We start from the raw sequence: 23,121 nt of genomic DNA on the forward strand, positions 1-23,121 counted from the left end.
GCTACAATAGAGAGAGCAGGCACCCAGCGGTACACCCGAGCCTGCTGATCAGGAAAAAGAAGAAGAAGAGGGGAACAGGGAAACTGCTGTTGGAAAAAAAAAGAGCTGGGCTTGCAGTTTTCTTAAATCAGGCTCCAACAACGTCAGCAGCTGAAGTGTTTCATTAGAAGAAATCGAATGGTAAACATCATTTGGCAGTGCATATGCTGCCGTAAATAGCGCTAAGTGGAGAGATGTTGTGAACTGAGACACAAAGCGACCCTTAGCAGATTCTTGTGCAGTTGTAGCCTGTGAAGCGTTAACACTGTGGTGGCAAGAGTGCTGACATGTTTCTCGTCAGCACAGGACATGGTGCACAGGCAACCGGAACAGACCACAACTGTGAACTGTGTTTCACACACTGTTAATGAGCAGTTTCTCTGTGTCTTCTTTGCTATGCACCCAGTTGTTTTGGCATTCTATCTTCAATTTCCTGTGTTTTCTTATAAAATGACCCATGATTAGTCACTATCTTACTTAAACAGTATGCCTCCAACTATCAGACTCTATATGCTGAAAATGTCTGCAATGTTTTCAAAGGGAAAAGCAAAAAGTTTTGCGTAAAGTGTATAATACTAGTAATTGCATTTACATTAATCTTAAAATAGCCTTTAAATACCTACCAGTAAACAAGGACTAAAAAATGCTGGAAAATAGACAGCAATATTTTTTTTAAACCATGTTAGTCTTCCTAATATTAGTACCTCGAGCAATAAGGAAACACTGAGATACATGACGTTCTTACCTTCCAGTTGTCGAAAACAGAGTTAATTTGAATCTGCATTCAATACATTCAAGTCTCCCAACATCTACGTGTCACAACAACCTATCTGCTCAAGCTATGTGACCCTTTCGCTTTCAGTCCTTGTACCAATGATACTGATAGCTGCTGGGTAAGGTATTCGTGCAAAGAGAAATGATAGTCAAGTTCCTCAAAAATGATAGTCAAGTTCCTCATGTTGTCAGCGATGAGGTTGCAAACCACTGTCCTGGTTGAGGCTGGAGAGCGAGTGTCTGTTAAAAAAAGCGCTATGTAAACACTTACACCCAAGTCTTTTTTGGGTGGATTCCGACTAAAGGCGGTGAAAAAACTAGGTTACTATTAGAAAACTAGGCAGCCGGCATGGTGCGCCACAGCTTCGGATGAGTAGTAGCATTTCTGAAAAAGAGTCTGACTTTCACACACTGGGCCATCTGTTGCCAATATTAGTTCACGTTGACTTCAAAACAAGTGCAGGGATCCTGATTGACTTCCAAAACCAATCTAATGAGCCAAAATGTTCTTTCACCGGGTTGGGATGTGTGCATCCTCACGTTGGCACCCTACTCGATGGTAATTGAGTAAGCTGCTAATCTGCTGTGGCGATCCAGCTGACTGACGTCAAGGCCTTGAGTTGATTATGTGAGGCCGCTGACTGGGGCTGCTGCTTGTGAACGTGTTGGCAGTGTAGGGGTTAGAGGGGGAAGAGGAATTTTCGCGGCGGGCAGGCAGGCGGGGGTGCGGTGGTGGGGTGGGGGGTGGATGGGTCATCTTACCTATGGAGGACTTGGCTTTGTGGGGTTTGTGCAGGGTGTCCCGGGCATGGGAGATGTTGGGTGGAAGTGTGGCATCGTCAGGGGAGCGTCTGTGAGACGGAGGGTCCCGCCGCAGGGTGAGCTGTAACGTGTGCTCAGCAAAGAGCTTCTGGATCAGGCTCAGGTCCAGAGAAGACACCTCGCGCCCATTCAGCACCAGGATCTCATCCCCAGGTCTCAAGCCTAAGAACAACCCAAAAACACAAAGAATTAGCCGTTTGCACAGTACAAATGTATGCTAACATTCATGATCAGTTTTTGAACTACTCTTCTCTGTTTCCAAAAACAACACCAACATATCCATGAATCACTACCTTCACCAAAGGCCAGCCCATCAGGGAGCACTTCACTGACAAAGATCCGGCTCTTGTTCAGGACGTCAACATGCCCAGTCACTGCGAAACCTATACTGACATCAAAAGAAGTACATCAGCTCTGCTTGTGCAAAACTCAAAATGGACCCTTGCAAAACCAATGACAAAAACAGGGCTCCTTTGGGCCAGTATTAGAGAATAGAGGGAACTCACCGTAGTCTGCTGTGCTGCTGGGTCTGCTCATGTGCAGGGAGAACACCTCCAGGGGGCAGACCTCCAGGTCCTCATACAGCTGTGACACACAGTAACAATCACCCAGGTCAGCTAGGGCCACATTTCCACAACATTAGATGAGGTCCTACAAGCTCACTGTCTCTTAATATTTGAAGCACTAAGTCAGGTTACGTGTCTTGTAACAGAGAGTCATCTGAGAGGGGCCCATACCAGGTCCTGCAGCAGCTCCTCTGGTTCAGGCACACAGACCTCCACACTCTGACCCACACACCTCCGCAGACGCAGGAAGTACAGGCTGGGATCCAAGTGCTTGACCTGTGACGGTGAGAAAATCTGTCAGTGCGATGCAACTGTAATAGAACATAGACTCCAGTGATCTTAGCCCATTAGCTGATGAGAGATCAGTTGCGATGCAACTGTAATAGAACATAGACTACAGTGATCTTAGCCCATTAGCTGTTGAGAGATCAGCCATTCTTGGTTTTGGAGCTGCTCGTGATCTGCTCTGCTCTGGCGTAGTGGGTGACAGGAAATGACAAAGGAGATTCTTCATTTAGCCCAAGTGGCCTGCTAAGGACCAGGCAGGGCAGTGACCACACGTCACAGAGGTGAAGAGTGTGTGAGTCTGTGTGAAACTGAGGGTGTGAAAGGTGCCAAACATGGCTGGAAACTTCACACTGCATCACAGCTACAGCACCATACACACAAACATACACACACACACACACACACACACACACCAGGACATGGCAAGTGACAGAGTGAGCACCTGTGTGTCATCTATTTTAGTCATTCACACACCATGAGCCGCTGTTAAGGGCTTGGCCAAGGCCTCAGTCCAGGCCAGCTTTACATGTGTGTGTATGTGTGTGTGTGTGTGTGTGCGTGCGTGCGTGTGTGTGTGTGTGTGTGCGTGCGTGCTGTGTGCTGATCACTAGCACATCCAATTTCATAAGCACATCTTCGCCATTGGAGAGGGATATAAACACAGAAGATAGATTTGAGATCATAAATATATTTGTGTGAAGTTGTTTTTCTGTGGGGCTCCTAATCACCTCCTCCCATATGTCCCTGCTAAATCTGCACCCATAAAAGTGGGAGCAGTTCATTTATCAAAGCGCACATCATCTACTCATTCAGCCGTTTTCATTCCATTATCCATATGTTCCTCAGGGCCATCATCCTCACGCTCCCGCTCACAGGCGCCATCTTTCAGCTCAACGGGAAGGTCATCCTAACACAATCACTTTCATTACTCCCACAATACCTTGCAGGCCAAAGTCATGGCGTCCGCCACCATGTGATCCCGTCTCAAGGGCACCGTGACCGCTTGGTTGTCTGGCATATAAATGCAGGCTTGGGTTTCACTGCTGTCGTTCCACTGGCCGCCTTCAGGTGGTGCTATGGAGTACAGGTTTGCCAGGCTGTCCAGTCTCTGCAATGAGGAGTGAGGGACAGTGAGAAAGAGGGAGAGGGAAAAATAGAAAAAAATGAGAGAGAACAAATAAATCAAAAATCAATATGCTTCCATTAGGCCAATGTAAAAATTGGCATTGCCTCAACGTGAAATGCGAGTTGTGGCCCAAAGGACCATTGAGAAATGATTTGACAAGGTGGCCAGTGTCGTTTCATAGTATGGTGATTATAATGATGGTGTAGTGGGTAATGATTGTATGGAAATTGGCAGCGCTGTGCTGTGCTGTGCTGTGCTGCGCGCACATGTTCAGTCTGAGGAACATCTGCACAGATGCCGTTTCTCATCATGGTAACTGGCACTGCCACCTCATTTCATCCGCACTGGTATTTATAGACTCAACACACAACCATGACTTGATCAAGACATCAAGAGGTACGCTGATCTTTCATGCAGTGCTTCTGCTGTCAGGCAGACTTCTTTGTTTTAGTCAGTATTTTCGCTGATGATCAGAACATTCCATTGAGAGTCAGTTTCATGTTTACACATCACTGTATATGTAAATGAGTATTTAAAAAAAAGAACTGTCAAAACATTCTCAATTATCCCATATTTTTCTCTACTTAGTAAATACTAAATCTACTAAATTCTGCTGAAGTTCTCTATTCAACTACATTTTTTAGGAGCGCACACTACAGTAGTACTTTTTACATGAGATCATTCCTGCAAGTTCCTCATTTGTGGCAGCCTGGACTGCAATGTGGTATTTCAGTGAACAGGATATCTGCCCTGAATCCTCTCCCCATTAGTTTCATTAGTACAATATATTTAGCTGTGGCTGAGGGCCGACTGGTATTAGCTTGATATTATTATAAATGACACGATCCTTTCATACAGTCTTGAATGTTTGTTAACAAACACTTGCTGTTGCTTTCGCCAGAAAAAAAACATCACTTTGACCACATTTTATGGAAAATGGCTGGCGCACTGAACAAATAAATAATCTGACTTTCCACCTTCATGCCCATTTGGGGAGAATTACCAAAAGAAATAAAGTGCCAAAACAGAGCTCCCTAATGTTCTATCCAAGTGACACAACGCTGTTTGGACGTTACTGAACAGAGACCACTTTCTTACAGCCCTCCTGTCCACAGCACAGCCACTCAGCTTGGGCTGTGAGCTCATGGTGATTCTTTGGGGAGGGAAAACAACATTTTCCAGGGGGGCGGTTGCATAACGGCATCACCGCCTGTCCAGACATGATGGTGTGAGAGAGGAGAGGAGAGGAGAGGTGGAGGGGAGGAGGGGAGGAGGGGGAAGTATCCACTGGTGACCAGCATGCCTCTCGCCCCACTCACTCACTGACTCAGGAGCTGCTGAGTTACTGTGTGCTCATTCATTCAGCCACGGCAGCAGAGCGGCAAGTGCCCCGTCCACTTTCCACACGTGCAGCCAAGGTTGTCCACAGACCAATGCTCTCTGTGTGCAACGATGTGTGTAAGTGTGTGTGTGCGGTGTGTGTGTGTGTGTGTGTGTGTGTGTGTGTGTGTGTGTGTATCAAAACAAAACCCTGTGCTTCAGACTTTCCCCTGTACAGAGGAAATAATTTATTTACCATCCTCCGCCCAGAGCCTTCTAAAGATGGAACAAGTTGAACAGGCACACTGTTTCAGGACTATCCACTTTACAGAAACACTCTTTTTAGATGGTCTCCCAGCAACACTATATTCACACACAATATTCAAATAAACAACCAGTCAAAAGAATTCAACCTTGCCTTTTTAGGAAAAAGACTGAAACAACACAATCCTTTTACTATATGAACTATCTTTTATCATACCTTTATCTCAATATGTTTGCGTGTGTGTTATTGTTAACACTGGATATTTGCTACTAAATAATTCTGTGCGATGGAATGAAATGTGTTGGGCATGAACTCAACCCAACCATGTAAAAGGATGGAGTCCTTGAGTCTCCTCCATTATAAAGAACAGAGTGTGCTCTGCCAAACAGACTGAGACAGACTGTCGAGTCTTCCAAGGGTGGTGCTTGTGCTTTGACAAAGTCACTGTTCAAGGAAATACAGGGGGACATTCACTGGTAGTAAGCGGAAGCCACCGGCACACGGCAACACATCCAACCATTTAGGCTGCCAGAACTCAAGAGGAGGCTGAACCTCTGCAGAGCTGCTTCAGTCTTTAAGCGCGTCCTCCTCCAGGAAAACTTTCAAAAGACAAAAGTAAGGGATTAGATGTGAAATGACAACTCAAAAGAGCGTTCGGCTTAGAGCACATCTGTTTCTTCTGCAGAAGAAAAAAAAAAACAGAGCTGATTTCATGTGACAGTCTCTGGGGACAGTAACTTCCTGCGAGGCTTTCAGAAGATGGCCGAGTCGCCTCACTATGAGCACAGGCACAGAACACAAGACCTCAGAGCCCTCAAAGACACATTCAAACGCACTCCTGGGGAAAGGCATCTCGGCGTTTTATTTTGGCAACTTCGCACTCTCTTCCCACTATGTAGTCATTCTGACTTACACTGGGTACATTCAACTTCACGGCCGGGCTCAATGCGGACCATTGTGCAAGGATCCAGAACTAATGGGGAGAGGATTCAGGGCGGATATCCTGTCCACTGAAACACCACATTGTGACCCAGGCTGCCACCAATGAGGAACTTGTGTGTGGGAATTATCTTATGTAAAAAGTACTACTGTATTGTATGACCCTAAGAAATGTAGTTGAATAGAGAACTTCAGCAGAATTTAGTTTTTAGAATTTAACGGGTCAACGGGCACATTTCCTTCTACAGATTTCAAAGGCTGAGAACTGAGTCCTCTCTATAGGCGTCAGTGACGCTGGGGACATGTCCCCGCCACTTTTTACAATAACCCATTTCATTCCCACCACTTTTGACAACTGAACATAAAATCTCACTTCAATGAATATAACGCTTCTCAACCAAGGTGCATTATCACCGTGGATAGATGATAATTGAATTGATACACAAAAATGGAAGTTGTGTGTAACGTTTGTCTAAGTGCTGCAATCAGGGGTAGAGCTTCACTTTCCTGCCGATACGTGCAAATTATCAGTGGAACAGTGCGTGTTCAATTTACGCACACACCTTTGTTCCTTAAGGTCTGGACTACTAGGATAAACCTGTTTGTACACTGAAGTAGGCGATTTATAGACTGCAGCTGTCCTAATTCTGAAACGGTGAAACAACATCAACTTGTTGATGTTTCATTCCCACAAACCTGTTGACCATCTTATATATATATATATAGATGTTGCAGCTCTCTCTCTCTGATCAAAAACAGTGCAAGTTTTGAGGCGCTCCTCGCCCATGTTGGCATGCAAAAGGTTTTTAATAGTTTAAGACGGCTGAAGAAACGTTCTACCTGTGCACTACTCACAGGAATTGTGAGATATATTTTGTAAGGGCAGCCAGATTTGAGAATGCTCTATCCATGTCATTGGCTATAAGCTACAAACTGGCCAATGTCCATCTCTAGACTTACACAAGCTTTCATTGTTTGCTCACAAATCAAAAAACAGTGCTGTGTTTTTTTTCCCTATGTAGGTGGCCATGAGAGTGTGTGTGTGATTAAGAGGGGACTATCGATTCAAATCTTTCATTAAAGAACACCAGAAACTATGGTTAACATGTTTGTTGAACACATCGTTCTAAGTGATTATACTAGCAAACACTGCTGAATCCAGAATGTAAAGCTAGTGATTACAATGTAGCTGTTCTTTGATGATCCCCAGTCAGATGCCATCACCTTTGTTCCAATGCATTATGTTCATCTAAAATACAAGCTTTTCTATATATGCCAGAAAGGCATTTCAAGAAAGATACACATTTACTCACGTCAGAACTGTAAGGTGGGAGATAGTTGACTTGTGTCTCAGCCTCACTCTCGAACAGCTAGAAGAGAGACAGAGGAGGAAAGAAACTTCATTAAAAGTGTTACTCATCTGCTAGAGTTGACCAGTGGTAATGTTAACAATAACCATCTCCAAAAGAAGCCATTTTGTATTTGATCAAACGACTTCACTTGGCAGGAGCCGTTTGCTTTGATACTATTTCTATCCTGGCTGGAACCTTTGAGGCTATGCTGAGAGTAATAGGCACTGTGGTAATGTTTGAATTCAGATGAAAGGAAGAACTGTGTCTACTTTGGGTGGAGAGGTGGATGAGGTTTCTTCTCCTGCCTTCTCTCTCTCTCTCTCTCTCTCTCTCTCTCTCTCTCTCTCTGCCTTTCTTTCCTCTCTGCCTGCTGTTTCCCCCAGACTGTTGTGGCGGGGAGCTTTTTCAGCCCCATCAACGGTCTGGCAGGAATGACTAAGTGAATGTGCTCTGAGTCAGCTCTGGACTGAAGGAGAGCTTCACCATGCTGGAAGACCCTATACCTGCAGCTCCCAAAACTGGCTAGAGTGGCTCATTCATTTGGATTGGAGAATTAAGGTAGATGAGTGGATTGCTGGGAGAGATCTAGACTCAACCAGCTGCTAACAGAGAGACGTAAAGCAGATGGATCCAGATCAAATGTAAAACCCTGCTGTCATCACTGATGCTAATATTAAAAAGAACTTGACCAACTGCGCAAGAATCAAGTCAAGGGTGTAGGTCGAGAGGTACATAAGTACAAAACACAGTTTTCAAGTCATTATCTACTACAGCCATTAGCATTTTATTAAATGAATAAATGAAAATCTAAATGTTCCCACGGCAAAGCTGAGTGCTTTTAGAGACTCACTGCTTGCTACAAAGCCCAGGCAATTTGCTGGTGAGTGTGCCTTGGAAGCATATGGGAGTTTGTGAGTAATGCCAGATCAGATTGCTGGAGACAGGGGGGAGCTCAACCACAGTCTCTCCCTTGCAGAGTTTAAGTAAGTGATTTCTGTGGAGGGCATGGATAGTTACTTGACCTGTTTGGGGATGTCTGCAACTCTATTCTACAGATCACGGTCAACCTGAACCCACCTAGGCAAAGGACACAGAGGGCAACGGAGAAGCTCTACACGTTTCCACGCTACACGTCTCCACGCTTCACTTTATCTATACCGAGGCTTGATGGTCTATTTCTAGTTAATCTCTTTCATCCCCCATTTGATCTAGCTACTTCACATGTGTGAGAACAGATGACTGAAGGAAGGGTTGAAAAGGGGGGGGGGGGGGGGGGGGGCAGAAAGAAAGGGATTGTGCTGAGAACAATTAACCATCCCTTAAAAATGGCTGCCATCACAAAAGAGAGGGGAAGTAGCAACACCTTGACTCAGCACCTGACGTCTAAAGGAACGTGAAGGCCATTTAATATTTAGGACCTAGCACAGGCCCTTACATGAACCATCTGTTTGTAGCTGGAGGGCATGGTACAGCAGTCTGCAATCTACCACATATGGCTGTTAATAATTCATAGCACATTTGTGCTCACTCCCACTGCTTATCTCCCTCCACACCTCAGCCTTCTGCAGTGCCAAAACAGAATTGGGTCTCATTAGGCAAGCCGGCTGGATCTCCAATAACATGACACATGTCAAGGATGGGAAGGGATGGGAGGGAGGACCACGGGTGGGGGATGTGTTGGTGTTGCCCTGGGGAAAGGGGTGGGGGGGGTCACCTGATGGCAATGTTGTGCTGTCGTCCAACCGTGAGGTCAGGCTACTGCCATTAGGTCAACAGCTATACTGAAATGTGGTCTAGAAATGACACCAAGCTGGTCTGTGGGGGCCAAACTTGGAGTTGTTAGAAATCACCGCATACAGCTCTCCTGTACATATTTTAAATTCTGGCACCACCATGTGGTTATGTGATTTTTGTTTTTAATGAACCATATCAATGTGATCTTAATTGACTGAATTCAACAAAACAACATTTTCAATAGCAGTGGTTTAATTAATTTAATTAAAGAGAGTTTTGTGTCATGAATTGAAAGCACGTAAGAAGTGCTCATCATAATGATGGGTTTCATTTAGCATCTAAATGGACAGTACTCCAAACAGTGTCCGTAATGGAGCTCAACCGAGCAGGCGCAGTCCAGTGATGAAGGAGGGTTAGAGTCAGTGACAATGAAAAAGGGAAACAGCATTTAACAGCATTACAGCCCCTAGCCTTTCAACATAGGCACCAGATATTTTTGATGTCCTTAAAAAGAGCACAGTATCTTTCCTGAGGTGTTTTTCTAGAACGGGAAGCAGAGGGGAGGAACAGGAGACATAAATAAATAATGATTCACTCAAGGCAATAATTATCAGCTAGAGAGGATACACAAAAGGCTGTTATTTGCACCTGGGTATGGAATTTTGCTGTGAGCAGGAGAGATGATTTCACACCAAACCCCATCTGGTGCATCCAATGGGCACAGATCCATTCAACACCTCTGTAGCAGTGGAGTAGTGCATCTCCCTGGGCCCTATTAGAACTCTTTCATACCCTACAGCACAGACCCAGGCTCTGGTCTTGAGACACAACGCAGGAGACCACAGTGAAACGTACCTGAGAGGCTGAGGGTCTCTTCTCACGGCCCCGCCTGGTCAGGTGGTCCAGGCCCTTGAGAGAGGAGAAGATCCCCCGTTTGCTACGTCCTTTTTGGGAGTGAGACATTGAGCGCTTCCGTAACGTGGCTTCATCTCTAGAACAGATCTGAAATGAGGAAAAAAAGAACCCAACCGTGATCAGAACACGTTACACTGAGACCTTTGGAACCTTCCACACTGATAGGAGTAGCCTTGATCAGAACACATTACACTGAGACCCTCGGAACCTTCCACACTGATAGGAGTAGCCCTGGCTGTCTACTGACCAGTGATCAGAACACATTACACTGAGACCCTCGGAACCTTCCACACTGATAGGAGTAGCCCTGGCTGTGTACTGACCAGTGATCAGAACACATTACACTGAGACCCTCGGAACCTTCCACACTGATAGGAGTAGCCCTGGCTGTGTACTGACCAGTGATCAGAACACATTACACTGAGACCCTCGGAACCTTCCACACTGATAGGAGTAGCCCTGGCTGTGTACTGACCAGTGATCAGAACACATTGCACTGAGACCCTCGGAACCTTCCACACTGATAGGAGTAGCCCTGGCTGTGTACTGACCAGTGATCAGAACACATTGCACTGAGACCCTCGGAACCTTCCACACTGATAGGAGTAGCCCTGGCTGTGTACTGACCAGTGATCAGAACACATTACACTGAGACCTTTGGAACCTTCCACACTGACAGGAGTAGCCCTGGCTGTGTACTGACCAGTGCATGGAAGGAGGAGACAGAGAAGATCCCCAGGCGGCCCAGTGCTGCTTTGGAGGGGCGGCTGGCGGTGGCCAGGAGGCTCTTGGGATTGGGCAGCTCCCCGCCCTGCAAGCTGGCCAAATAACAGCGCATGCGGAAGAGGTCCATGTTGAAGCGCTCCAGGTTCTGCTCCCACTGCTGAATCTGTGGGGACGGAACAAGCAGATCAATGTGAGTCAGTGGGAAACATAGACACTATAGCACTGCCTCCCCTCTGCAGGCATTACACAGGGAGTGCAAACACGCTGAACACAGACACAAGGTAACTGAAGTTAACACAAAGAAGATGCCACACTGCTGGTGTGTACGTGTTGGTGTGTAGGGTAGTGTGAACCACAGGAACTTTTAATTGAGATGGAGGGGGAGGGAGGCATTCCAGGGAGGCATAATTACTTGAGGGTGCAAAGAGGGCTTGATCTGGCACTGAGGGGGGTTGGAGGGGGGGGGATGAGAACTGGCATTCTGACTGGGGAGGAGCAGAGGGGGAGCTTATGGTTAATCCTCACATCTGAGTCATCCCAGCCAATAAAAGTCATGCAGTGGGGTGGGGGGGGGGGGGGGGGGCTGGGCTGCAGACAATCATCTCAACCCCCCTCCCTTAGAAACAACACAGCGCTCTTAAGACACAAAAAACAGTGCAGCAACTGTTCACACCGTATTTACACTGAGAGCTTGCTTATTTATTTGCTGACTGGAGGGGTGGGGGTGGGGTGGGGGGTCTCTTAAATGAGACTGCACCAGAGAGGGTCTGCTCTATGTGCTGTTCGCTGGGACTCATCAGCAAAGTAAAAGCCATTCACTTCATAAAACAGTACGATCTCTCTCATAAAGATAAACGCAAATTCACAAGATTCTTCCGGAGCAACATAAACCGTTCCCCACAATGATGAGGTTCCATTGCCCTATTAATACCTCCGCTGGTGAGGCTGCTCTGTTCCCTGTCACTTATAGGGCTAAAAAGCCTTTTAATGGGATCATTAGACCAGAGGCCTCCGTGCTAAGGGTGAGATAGCTTACGGGGAACCGGTGTGGCCCTCATTAAGGTTTTACAGAGGCCTTGTGCTTTGGTAAATCCAATCAGCTGACCTGCGCATCACAATGGGTGCTGGGCCGCCCTTACAATAGGGATCTCCTGGGAGACTCTGCCCGAGACAGAAGGCTTTTTATCAGAGGGCTGGCATTAAGGTGTCAGCCAAAGGATTCATCTCCCTCCCTAAAGAAGAGGCGGATTAGGTTCGATACTCAGCTCAGGGCAATTAAAGGCTGCACAACCGTTTCCAAACCTTTGAAGCTCCGTGCCCCATGAGCATTGCAAATGCAATGAGTTCTCCGGCGCGGCGGCGAAGGAAAAAGGACACAGGTAAAAGCAAAAACAATGCCTCCGCAGTCATTAACGGAGAGAAACTGCTTGAAATGCCATCTCAGGCATGGTAATTTACGAACAAAACAGGGCAGACTCATTACCATCATTACAGGCAGGAACCATCCTGAGCAAATGCCTTTAGCGCCCCATAATGGCACGCTGTGAACGCTTCTGAAATGAGCACAGAATCAGGCAGAACGCAGTGCGCTCCCTTTCTGCTTGGCACTGGCAACCCGGGCCGGCACTCAGACGGGGAAAGCACTGGTGGAGTCACCACATATTGCATCCATCTGGCCTCAACACTGCGCTATTTAGACCCATTTTCAGTGCCATTAAAGGAGGCAGGAATGTGTCTTTTCCCTTCAGATAGCCTGTGCCTTTCATTTGTCTTTCAGGCATCTGCCCTCTAGTTCATTTTAAAGGCATATGCTTAATTGTTGTAAATGGCAAATAACCACTATTTCCTTTCAAGGTTGCGACATGGAGACTTCACTATGCCCCACTGGCACTGTATCAAGGGGACAGGACATCAAAGAAAAGAATGCTTGGGAGGTAGATGGTATTTGCCCCCACCTCCGACACACAGCCTTTAAATCCATTCATCAGCTGCCTGATGCCCCACCCCCACCCTTACTCCCTCATCATCCATCCAGTTCTGTGGCACTCATTCGACCCGCCCTACCCCCCCCTGACCTCAGTATTGGCTCCAGACACTCATTGGGCCCGCCCTACCCCCCCCCCGACCTCACTATTGGCTTCAGACACTCCTGTCCAGCAGTGCCATGATTGTTAAGAGGAAACTGCAGGGGGGAAATGTCTGGGCATGATGGCGAGAAAACAGCCTTGCTGACAAGTCAAATTGACTGAATAGACACGAGCGAGATGAAATGCACTTACAAGCTGCCTCATTGATATTCCAAAACCCAAATCAGGGCAAATCCTGTCTGGGTTGTGCACCACAGCTCAATATTTGATGCTGAAGCTCCCCCATACACCATACTCACATTGAATATGTGCTCCATCCTCAGTAAAGTCAATTACTGTCAAGTTAAGGACTCATTGAAAGACATTTGGAAAATGAACAACTTTGCATAAACTGAGAATAAAGCAACTCCATTATAAGGATAATTGCTCTTAAAATGCACAAGGTTTCCATTTCTCTAAGCTGGAGGAACTGCTTGGTCTGTGCTTTGAAAGTATGCTTTCTGCGGGACAGCCTAACCCCGCCTTAATTGCCACACTATAAAATCAAAGTTTATGAACTACGCTGGTAGAGTACCTGAGGTTTGAGTGAGGGGCAGATAGGGGGTGATTAACAGAGCAAACCTCTAGCAATGCAGTGATCCTTATTTCAGCAATTATACTCCTCTAACATGTTGAATGAAACATCTGCAAAACCTGTGCATTCTATACTATATGTATCTATATGTCACTAAACCAAACCAATGAATAGGCCTTAATCATTCATTTGCCATTTAATAGAATTCTGAATCTAATCCTGAGCGCTGTTTGCATTGCAATAGAGAGTTTACCACAGGCTGCTGTCTTTGAATGTGAAAGGTGAACACAGACATTGATGGCTTGTCTGTGTGGTTGCTGATCCATGACAAACAGAGAGCATTGCAAGCAAACACCTTCCAAAACTGTCCTTGGAGTCAAATAATCATGCTGAGGCAAATCACTATGCCAGCACCAGCACTGAAACTAGGTCATGTTGATGTGTTTTTGAACGTGAACATGTTTTTAAAGAAGTGCCCTTGTGAAAGACTCAACCATCAGGCCTTCTCTTTAGGGGGCCAGTGGACAAGATGATTTTGAACGAGTGATGACCCTTCACCTGGTTTTCAATGGCTTTCCTGTTCTTGGTGTCGCTCACTATGGAGAGCTGCAGCTCAGCCATCTTCTTCATCTTGCTGTCCATGTCGATCTTCTGGAGGAGGCCACGGATCTGGCCCCGGAGGAGCCGCAGGGTGTCCTCCTTTCCCTGGCGCTTGGCCAAGAGGGAGGCGCTGGCCGAGTGGATGGCTGTCACCCAGTTCTCTAGGTCGGTCTGGTTACTGGCCTGAGGTTGGGGAGAGAATAAAGCGAAATAAAAGCTGGAGCTAAATAGAAGACATTTCAGCAGAAGCTCATGGTGAGCCGGTCTTAACGTCTGAGAAGCTACAAGGCTTACTCTTTAAAAGGGAGGTTTGAGCTGACAAGTGTGAAGTGAGAATCCAACCATCACCTAATCCAGTTATTTCTACAGACAGATCATCCTATTCAACGGCACAAATGTACAATCGGAGAATGAGAGATTCCGCTACACTGGGAGAGGATGTTTCACTTAGCTGGTTTTAACATGCTACAGAGAGGAATGTTCCTGACACTACTCTGAACAAGATGAACCAAGTTCTGAAAATGATCATCATGTATGTTGGTTATATTGTGACATGCCTATAATCACACATATAACCAGTCTGTCAACCTTTTTCAAAGAAGGGAAGAACTTAGCTATGACCTTGAACAAAAACATATAAAAATGTCAAATGTATGTCCTCATAAAAACATGTTAATGTGAGCCTGAGGGAGCTGCACTAATTCAATAAACACCATTTTCCAAACAATCTGCACAAATGCTTTCATCGTGAAAACAAAGCTCGCAACGCATCCCAAAAGAATGCACTGCTGACAAGGCAAGAAAGCCAAGCAGCCACAGAACACAAACACATACCAAGGAGGAGAAATATACACACAGAAAAACAACTTCTGTTCCTCATTTCTGGGGAGATCATAAACACCACTTCGCATGATAGGGAGCAGGCCAGGATGACACATAAAATCCTTCAAGATGGTGATTATATGAAGCTGAAGAGAACAAATATTATAAAAGTTCTTTGAGATACCTAAATTACTTTATCTACTCTCTTCCTCACTATCAAATACGTTGTAAATATTTAAAGGCAGCTATCTAGCTGAGGGAGAGTCTTCTATTTTTGGAGTGAGAAATGGACACTTAACATACCTGAAAGAGGTAGACGTCGCCATAGGTGTTGCTGAGGCAAAATACATTCTCTCTTTTGGGGTGTTCAGGTACCGCCTGGACGACGCTGTCTTCAGCTAACAGGGCATAGCGAGGGGACAAGTCCTGCTCAGAAGAGCTTTTACCGTAGGTCTCATAAAAGAGTAATGTGCAGCCTGCAAGAGGAGGGGTGAGAAGGTGAAGCGATATAAAGAGAAAGAACAGTGGAAATGGGGGGAGTTCAACAAGGACTTTCAAGTGCAGATATTTCCCAGCTTGAAAGAGCCATCTTTCTTGGGTCTGATACAGCGAATCCTAGATGAAGCAGGGGGTATTCTGTTAGATCATCCATAAAGATGACTGAGATGGATTTCTAAGATGGGAAATGTTATCCAATTAGTAACAATATCAGTCCATATCTTTGCGGCTTTATAATAGTGAATTTAAAAAGCCTCAAATGAGATGTGTTTTATTAAGTATAGATGTCTTTTGCGTTTTGTTTTCAAGACGAATCCTGTGCCTTTGTTAGCAGCTTGGAAATTGTGGAGATCAGTTATGGTATACTAACAGTCTAGTCACTCTATCTGCCACAGACTGTCTTGGCTGTATTGTGCCAAGAACAGTAAACACACTGATAGACTCATTCACCATCATACCCAAACACATAATCACTTGAGTGTAGGTCATTCACCGTCAGATTATCCACTTAGGCATGTATAATTCCCATAAGCATAACTGACACAAAGCCAGACTCCAGCAGTTGAAATTGAGGTGACAGATTTACCCAAGGACAGAGTCTGACAGTAAAACTGCGCTGTGCTGCACACCACAGGGCCTCAGAGTGGGAGATCCCGGCTGCATGGCTCACCTTTCAGGGTGACCCAGTAGTGCTTCCACTTGCGCCGGGGCACCAGCTCCAGCTTCCTGTCCTTGTGGAGGGTGATGAGGGGCTTGAAGGAGAGCCAGCCCGCCCGCCGGACCACGCCCTGCTCCTTCTCAAACAGCAGGTCCAGCTGCTCCAGAGAGCCCCGCGCCTCCTCGCTGCTGGTCTCCTCCGTCCCCTCTGTGGACTGCTCCTGCAGCTCCTCTCCACCGCCCAGTCCTCCTCCACTCCGTCCGGCCTCCAGCTCCCGCATGAAGTTCTCGTAGATATTCTGCCGCAAGGAGTCGGCCCCTTGGTGCAGAGCACCGGCTGATTCGCTCCGAGACGGCAGTGCTTGGGACCGCGAGCGGGACCGAGGCTTGGAGGGGCCCCTAGGGTACCCCAGGAGACTGGAGACCTGAGAGGGCGAGCTGGTGTCGGCAGTGAGGCCATCCACACCACTGTCAAAGCACTCACTGGTTTCTTTGTACCTTGGCTCCTAAAGGGGGTTTTAATAGAAAGGACAGGGGAAGTGTTCATTTTAGTCATGGGATGCTGGCTGTTTGCTAAACTTGTTTCTTCCACTGATTTACTGAATCCCTTCTTGAACTGTCATTAGCAGTAATTGTGCAGTGATTAGACTCGTCATTAATAGAATTGTCATTAACTGTAAACGGATATTTTTTTCATCAGGGTTTTATACTGGTTTTAATCAAAAGCTTTTTCCTTTGATCACAGACAGTTAAAAGATTGAACTGTAACCTATATGAAAAAGAAGATCGAAGGCTTGTATGCCTATATTCCTTGGAAAAGTCCCTCATAATAAAAGAATTACAATTTATATTTCTCAACCATGTCCCTTCAACATAATATATGGGCATGTTGACATCTCCAGGGTCCAAATGATCCGAAATGACTCTCAGGTCGTGAGTGCATTGTAATCCACTTCTGGAGATTGCTCTCTTTTATGACGAATGAAAGCCCACCTGCACTCCATTAAATTAGACCATTGATTCCCCATTGCTCAATATGGACGAGTGCACTTCAAAAACACACACTGAGTACAAGTGCCCTTGCACAGCAACTTTACCTCAGCCTACCCAGCCAACAGCTGCCTTTTATTAATGGGAAGGGAACGGCCATCCCCATCGGAGGGCACCCACTGACCCCTGCACTGAGATGTGGGAGCCAGGTGTGAGGTAATGGCGGCTGGACAGAAGTCTCTTTTTCCAAAGGAGTCCAAATCTAGAGTGATATATTGCTAACCCTGTGTTCACCCTCATACCCCTCACTCATTACGAAGGGGCTTTGGGACCAATGATAGGGTAAGAGCCAGGTACTGGTGGAGCCCCCAACCTAGCACCAACAGGTACAGGCTTTGTGTAGCGTCATACTTCCAGCCGGTAGAGAGTCATATAGCACAGAACAACCCCCATTAAACCTTCAGAGCTCAGGGGGAATAAAAAGCTCAAGAAACGTCACGTCACGTCACTTGAACTATTTCACACAAAAGTACCTGATTGTAGCCTAATTCAAACCTGAAATGCCTGTTTTCAAAATGCTTAGGTTTTGTGTCTGTAAAACCTTATTTTAAATGATCCATTTTGCGTGATGAGGATTTATGAATGCATGATAAATGTATGTAAGCATGCATGCTGTGCTGATAAATGACTAATTCATGACAGTTTTTTTTGAAGAAATGGGAAAAGGATGCTGTTACATTGCATTGAGTCTAACACTAGAGTTTTGAAAAGGAAACATTGTCACCAGGTAACGGAATAACAAGAACTTGTGAGATGATTGAAACTGACATCTCGGCAGAGCACACCTCTCTCTTGGCCCCAAAACAAGACACACCAGTTTGTACACTGTGAGCCTCATGGGTCAATCTGAGGTCATCTGCTTTATGATGGCAAATAAACAAAACCCACACTCAGGTAGATAGAATAACACAATCACATGAAATGCAAAAGTAGAGGATTACAGCCATTTGGTTTCATTTAAAACTAACTTGCCGATATTTTGAAATGGCTCATTTTAAGGGCTGTAAATAAAAGTGTAACATCATCTTATATGACAACCCTTGCATAAGAGGTTCATCGGATTAGATGCTAATTAAGATCGAGGATTTGGAACGCAGGTCTGATAAGATAAATAACACGCCCATGAAACAGCATTACAGGGACGGGCAAAGAGCAAGGTGCATTTAAGCTAATCTTTTTAAAGCTCAGCCCGCATTCCACCCATCACACAGTGGAATATCTACAGTGCCACCCTTCCCCATCAGTCATATCATATATCGATAACGAACCCTCCCCGTCCCCGAGCCACTTTAGAATGGCTCTGTTTACACACAAACACGCCCCTCTACTCCATCTCCAGGCAGCTCTGCCAGCAGTTAACACGGCAGCTATTCTCATCCTCTCTTCTTCGTTAAAGCGGTTTCATTTTACAGTCACAGTACAGACCGCTTCCTCGTGACACAACATACATATCCTCACACTACACATTACAGGAATCTTCATAGCACAAGCTGAGGCAAAGACAATACAAAACAATGACAGCAAGTAAGGTTAAAACTTTCCTTGGCGCAGCCCGGCAAATCCAACTGGTTGGAGCTCCAGCACCCTCTTGTTAAACGTGAGGGTTGCAGAGAAGTCATGGTTGGTGGGCAAAGGACTAAACCCTGCCCTCAAATTTAGGATAGCCAAATAAAGGAAGTCCCTGGCCTTCTATCGCTCATCCTCTTGATGATAATCTACGGACTGTTCTAGTCATCTGTGTCTTTCTCTAGTGAACAGCGGGTCACGGTTTTCATTTGACAGAGCCCCACGGCTCCTACCACTCTGACAGCTGGCCTTCTGTGGCTGAAAATATTGTGCCCCACATGGGATGGTGTTCCGCTCCTGACAAAGCAATACTGGGCCACAATGGCACGCCGCCCAGGTAAAGTGGGCCGCCAAGAACCTGTCAGGTGGTTGCTCTTTTCGGGTCCCCTCCCTAACTAGTAGGGAAGTGAGGCTGGTGGAGACGCCAGTAAACAGACAGTATCCCGGCTCGAGCGAAACCTGGCCGTGCCAAGTCCCACCGACAGGGTGTGGGCGGCTCCCTTTATACATGACCTCGCCTCGGTCACACTAGAGATTGTTTGCGCATATCTGAGAATGGTGCACTGCAGTACATACATCAACAGAATATAAGCACCGGAAATATTGGATTTGTATGGTATACAGATACTGCATGACCGACTTCCTCTAATGTGAGGGGAAAGCCTGTGTACATTTCATTTTTCTTTGAAGAGATTTTAAACATATTCAAACTATTCCCTGATGTAATGTTCTAGCAGGAAATAAGACAGCCGTGTAAAAGCCAAAGAGGCCATATTTTGGGGCCCTTTCCACACAGCATACAACAAAGATGACAATCCCTGATTGAGCTTTGAAAATATCTGATATAAATGACTAAAGTAAAATAGTAAGCCTTAAATTACCTGATTCCTCTGCTTTTTCCGGGTCAAACTCCCAGTCCAGTCGCTGAGGCGTCTCATCCGGTTCTTGATGGACTCCCTCTTGATGGTGTCGTCTGGGCCAGGCCTGACCTTGCGACAGGGCAGAGTCATGGAGGAGTACTGTTTCCCCTCTGGACACTCCTCTTCTGTGGACCCCTCCATCACAGACACAACGGAGGCCCGGTGTTTGGTCGGCAGCTCATCTGTGAACCCAAGGGGCAGGTCCTTGGTGGTGTTGAAGGTGACGGCCATGGTGGGGTCACGGTACAGTAACTGTTGATCTGACACTCTTGATTGGCTATCCCCTGTGCTGTCATGTGGTCTAGTGGGAGACACACTATCTGCCTCGTTCAGCTCCGCTCCGGTTCCCCATGGGGAGTCATACCAAGAGCCCTCTGAGCTCAGAGAGCTGCCCTTACTAGTCCTGGTGGTGGAGCTGGAGGCCGTGGGTGCTCCATGGTGCGGGTCATGTCTGCGTGTGACCCCAGGGAGGCTGGGTGTTGAATCCACATTCGGGGAGAACTTGAGCAGCTGCACAGGCCCAGCACACTCGTCCAGCAGTAAAGGATTGGTGGTGTTGGTGAACTCCACGCGTAGGCTGCCATCTTTTTTGATAACCACTCGTGGGCTGCTCTGCTCCTCCAGTGACTCTGGAGAGGGGTTTTTGTCGGGTGTTTGGTGCCCGTTCGTCACGTACCCGTTATGTTCACTGTAACGCCTGCCCTTTTCTGTGGCATCTTCAAAATGACCATAACCATTCTCTGATGATAACACCAGGTGGCCCTCTGATGCCAGGCGATCGTGGGAGCCACGCCACAGACCCCCATTGGCCCCCTCACTCACTCCTTTAGTAATGTAATCATAATGTCGGGGGACATAGGGATGACTGCCCTTATGCTGAGAGAGGCAGCCACGGCCAACAGCTTTAGACTTGTGTGCAGAAGCGCCTGGGATAACTCTCCAGCAGCCGTGAGGAGACACCGAATCGTCTTTGGTGGAGCGGAACTTTAGAAAGGGCTTTTGTCTCCCTGGAAGGACGATGCTGGTGCCCCGCGGACCCTGGATGCTGTACTGGCTCTCAGAATTCCCCATGCCGTCTCTCTGGAAGAAAGAAAGCCATGCTCTGTGATATTCATGGGTGACGTGCATGTTGCCCCTCAGCATTGAGTTGTCCTCTGACAACAGTCTTTGCTTTGATCTCCAATTGGTCACAGCTTTTTAAAGCCTGAATGATTGGTTCAGTGTGAGCTGGGCCTCATTTGAATTCAAATCCCAAATCCTAATACTTCAAGACCAAGTGGATACATTAAATATGGTGTGTCCTCCATAGGCACCATATACGGTGGAGACACTGGGGACACGTCCCGATCACTTTTTGGAATCGCCAATTTCGTCCCCACGACTTTTGACTACTGAAAATAAAATCTCACTACAATGGATAGCTTCTCAAAGTGAGTTGAGTTATTGTAGGTTCGATGTCAGATGACTGGGGTCGTAAGATAAATCGTTATAAAAAATATTACATCTTAACAAATCAATTATGATATATGGACAGACATGGACAGATTTTGACCTTTAAAAATATCAGAGCACATTTGTCCTATAGATTCTGTTCTTGTTTCCATATTCCACACTCCAGTACTCACCTGGTCTGTTTTCTCTCTGCTCAGTGATCTAGAACCATCCTGTCTTTTCTACTCCTCTCAAGGCATCTTCAAGCTTTAACAGGTTCATCTATAGAAATAAGAAGACACAAAAAGAAGGGAAGAAACGCAGATTTAGAAGATAGATTGGCCCAACATAACATAACAGTTCATTAAAGCACAATATACATTCCTATAAAAACACATTTAGTATGACCATACTAAGAAAAATCACCATCATGTTGGAACACATCTATTGTAGTCCGTTCATTAGTATGATCAATAATTCTGATTATGCAGAGCTATCCAAGTTGATTGAATTGTGAGGATCTGTAGTGCTCTTCAGCCTCATTCAGACTAATGCCTTCAAATGGGGTCTGAACTCTACCAGGTCAAACTCATGTACAGATACAGGAGATTGGTAGTTCCACAGCTCTAAACTGAAAGTTTGATTTCCTTCTCAATTCTAAGCATGACATGCATTTTTCCCTCACCACAGAGCTCAGTGACCTCTTACTCAGTCGGTTGAAAAACGTTTTTTTAAAGCTGTCTTCAGTTTGGCTGCTGTTTATTTTTAAACGCTGGAATTCTTTTGGATTTTTTTTTTGTTGGGAACTTTTGCTCTGCACTGCCAAGTTAGTCGAGCAGCTGATGCCAGATGAAGTCGTGGCCAGAGAGGTTTTCAGGACCAGACTGGCCCTCCCCTCGTGAGACATCCTGACTCCCATACAACTCAATACTGTACACAGAGCTTGGTTCACCATACATGAACCTTCACCAACTCATCCTGACTCCCATACAACTCAATACTGTACACAGAGCTTGGTTCTCCATACATGAACCTTCACCAACTCATCCTGACTCGCATACAACTCAATACTGTACACAGAGCTTGGTTCTCCATACATGAACCTTCGCCAACTCATCCTGACTCTCATACAACTCAATACTGTACACAGAGCTTGGTTCACTATACATGAACCTTCACCAACTCCCATCTCAAGAAGATACTGGTACTAGTTTGATACATATCTAAAGTAATTCTTCTGTTAGATAAGTTCAACCAGTTAAGCTACTTTACAGATTTATGTCAAATTTATGTTGATGGAAATATGGATTATATTTTAAAAAACCCACTTTCATATTTCCGTTAAAATCATGCAAATTCTGCACTTTTCTAAGATATTACAAAATGTTCTCATGTGTTCCAGTTTTCCGCTTAACAACAAATCTTTGCTAATTTGCTGTGTTGAAGTAAATATGCATTTCTTTTTTTTTTGTAGTGTCCAGGTGCTGCTAATTCCAATCATTAACAATACACATACAATCACTAAACAAAATCATGACGTTTTGAGATACAGACAAACATGTGGGTAATATCAAATGTTCCCTGTTTATGACACTGCCGATGTCTGGGAGCACACATCTACCCAGCCCATTGCTTACTCAGCACAAGGAAGTACTCACATTTTTAGTACAATAAACTTGAGGACCTTAATTATTTAACAACTGTACGTGTAGGCAAACCACAAAAAGCGAAAAAGCCTAAAAAAAAAGCATTGTGGTTGATAGAAAACCTCCATGATAAGGCAGTCACAAGTATCTAAGCAGCTTTCTTGACGAGATCTGACTCGCTTCCCAGCTTAAGACCTTCCAAAGACCACGTGGCTTTAAGGTAGCCAGCAGGAGGTAGATGGAAAGAGTGTTAGGCCAGAAAGAGAATGGGAGGGGGAACAACAAAGTGAGAGCTTATGCGTTGCCATGCTTGACCGCAGTTGATCATTCCACCAGGCCAGTGGCAACCTTCCATGCCCTCCACTGTGGGAAAACACGGGCTTAGCACCCTGGGAATGCATTTT

General features: G+C 45.9%; 1 protein-coding gene across 2 annotated transcripts; it reads right to left on the minus strand.

Moving 5' to 3' along the window:
- Positions 1–382: 382 nt before the first annotated feature.
- On the minus strand, positions 383–22,423 carry LOC122132207 (rho guanine nucleotide exchange factor TIAM2-like). Of its 2 annotated transcripts, XM_042707032.1 has the most exons (14): positions 22,245–22,423; positions 21,266–22,104; positions 19,602–20,720; positions 16,118–16,610; positions 15,253–15,425; positions 14,086–14,310; positions 10,844–11,029; positions 10,081–10,227; positions 7,453–7,509; positions 3,430–3,597; positions 2,373–2,477; positions 2,142–2,220; positions 1,929–2,018; positions 383–1,797 (listed from the first exon to the last, which is right to left on the minus strand). In XM_042707032.1, the coding sequence occupies exons 3-14, from the start codon at positions 20,709–20,711 to the stop codon at positions 1,421–1,423; spliced, it is 3,210 nt and encodes a 1,069-aa protein (XP_042562966.1). In that variant the 5' UTR covers positions 20,712–20,720; positions 21,266–22,104; positions 22,245–22,423; the 3' UTR covers positions 383–1,420. The 2 variants fall into 2 exon arrangements, with proteins under 2 accessions (XP_042562966.1, XP_042562965.1); XM_042707031.1 differs by lacking the exon at positions 22,245–22,423 and having other exon boundaries at positions 21,266–22,235.
- Between the last annotated feature and the right edge of the window lie 698 nt (positions 22,424–23,121).

The sequence above is a fragment of the Clupea harengus genome, unplaced genomic scaffold (genome assembly GCF_900700415.2).
Source record: "Clupea harengus unplaced genomic scaffold, Ch_v2.0.2, whole genome shotgun sequence".
Classification (NCBI taxonomy): Eukaryota; Metazoa; Chordata; class Actinopteri; order Clupeiformes; family Clupeidae; genus Clupea; species Clupea harengus.

Coding starts and splice junctions, on each gene's coding strand:
- LOC122132207 (XM_042707032.1), bottom strand. CDS start 20,711: ATGGGGAATTCTGAGAGCCAGTACAGCATCCAGGGTCCGCGGGGCACC. Junction 14,311..15,252: donor GCGACGTCTACCTCTTTCAG/GTATGTTAAGTG, acceptor CCCCAACCTCAG/GCCAGTAACCAGACCGACCT. Junction 2,478..3,429: donor CCATGACTTTGGCCTGCAAG/GTATTGTGGGAG, acceptor TCACCGTCACAG/GTCAAGCACTTGGATCCCAG.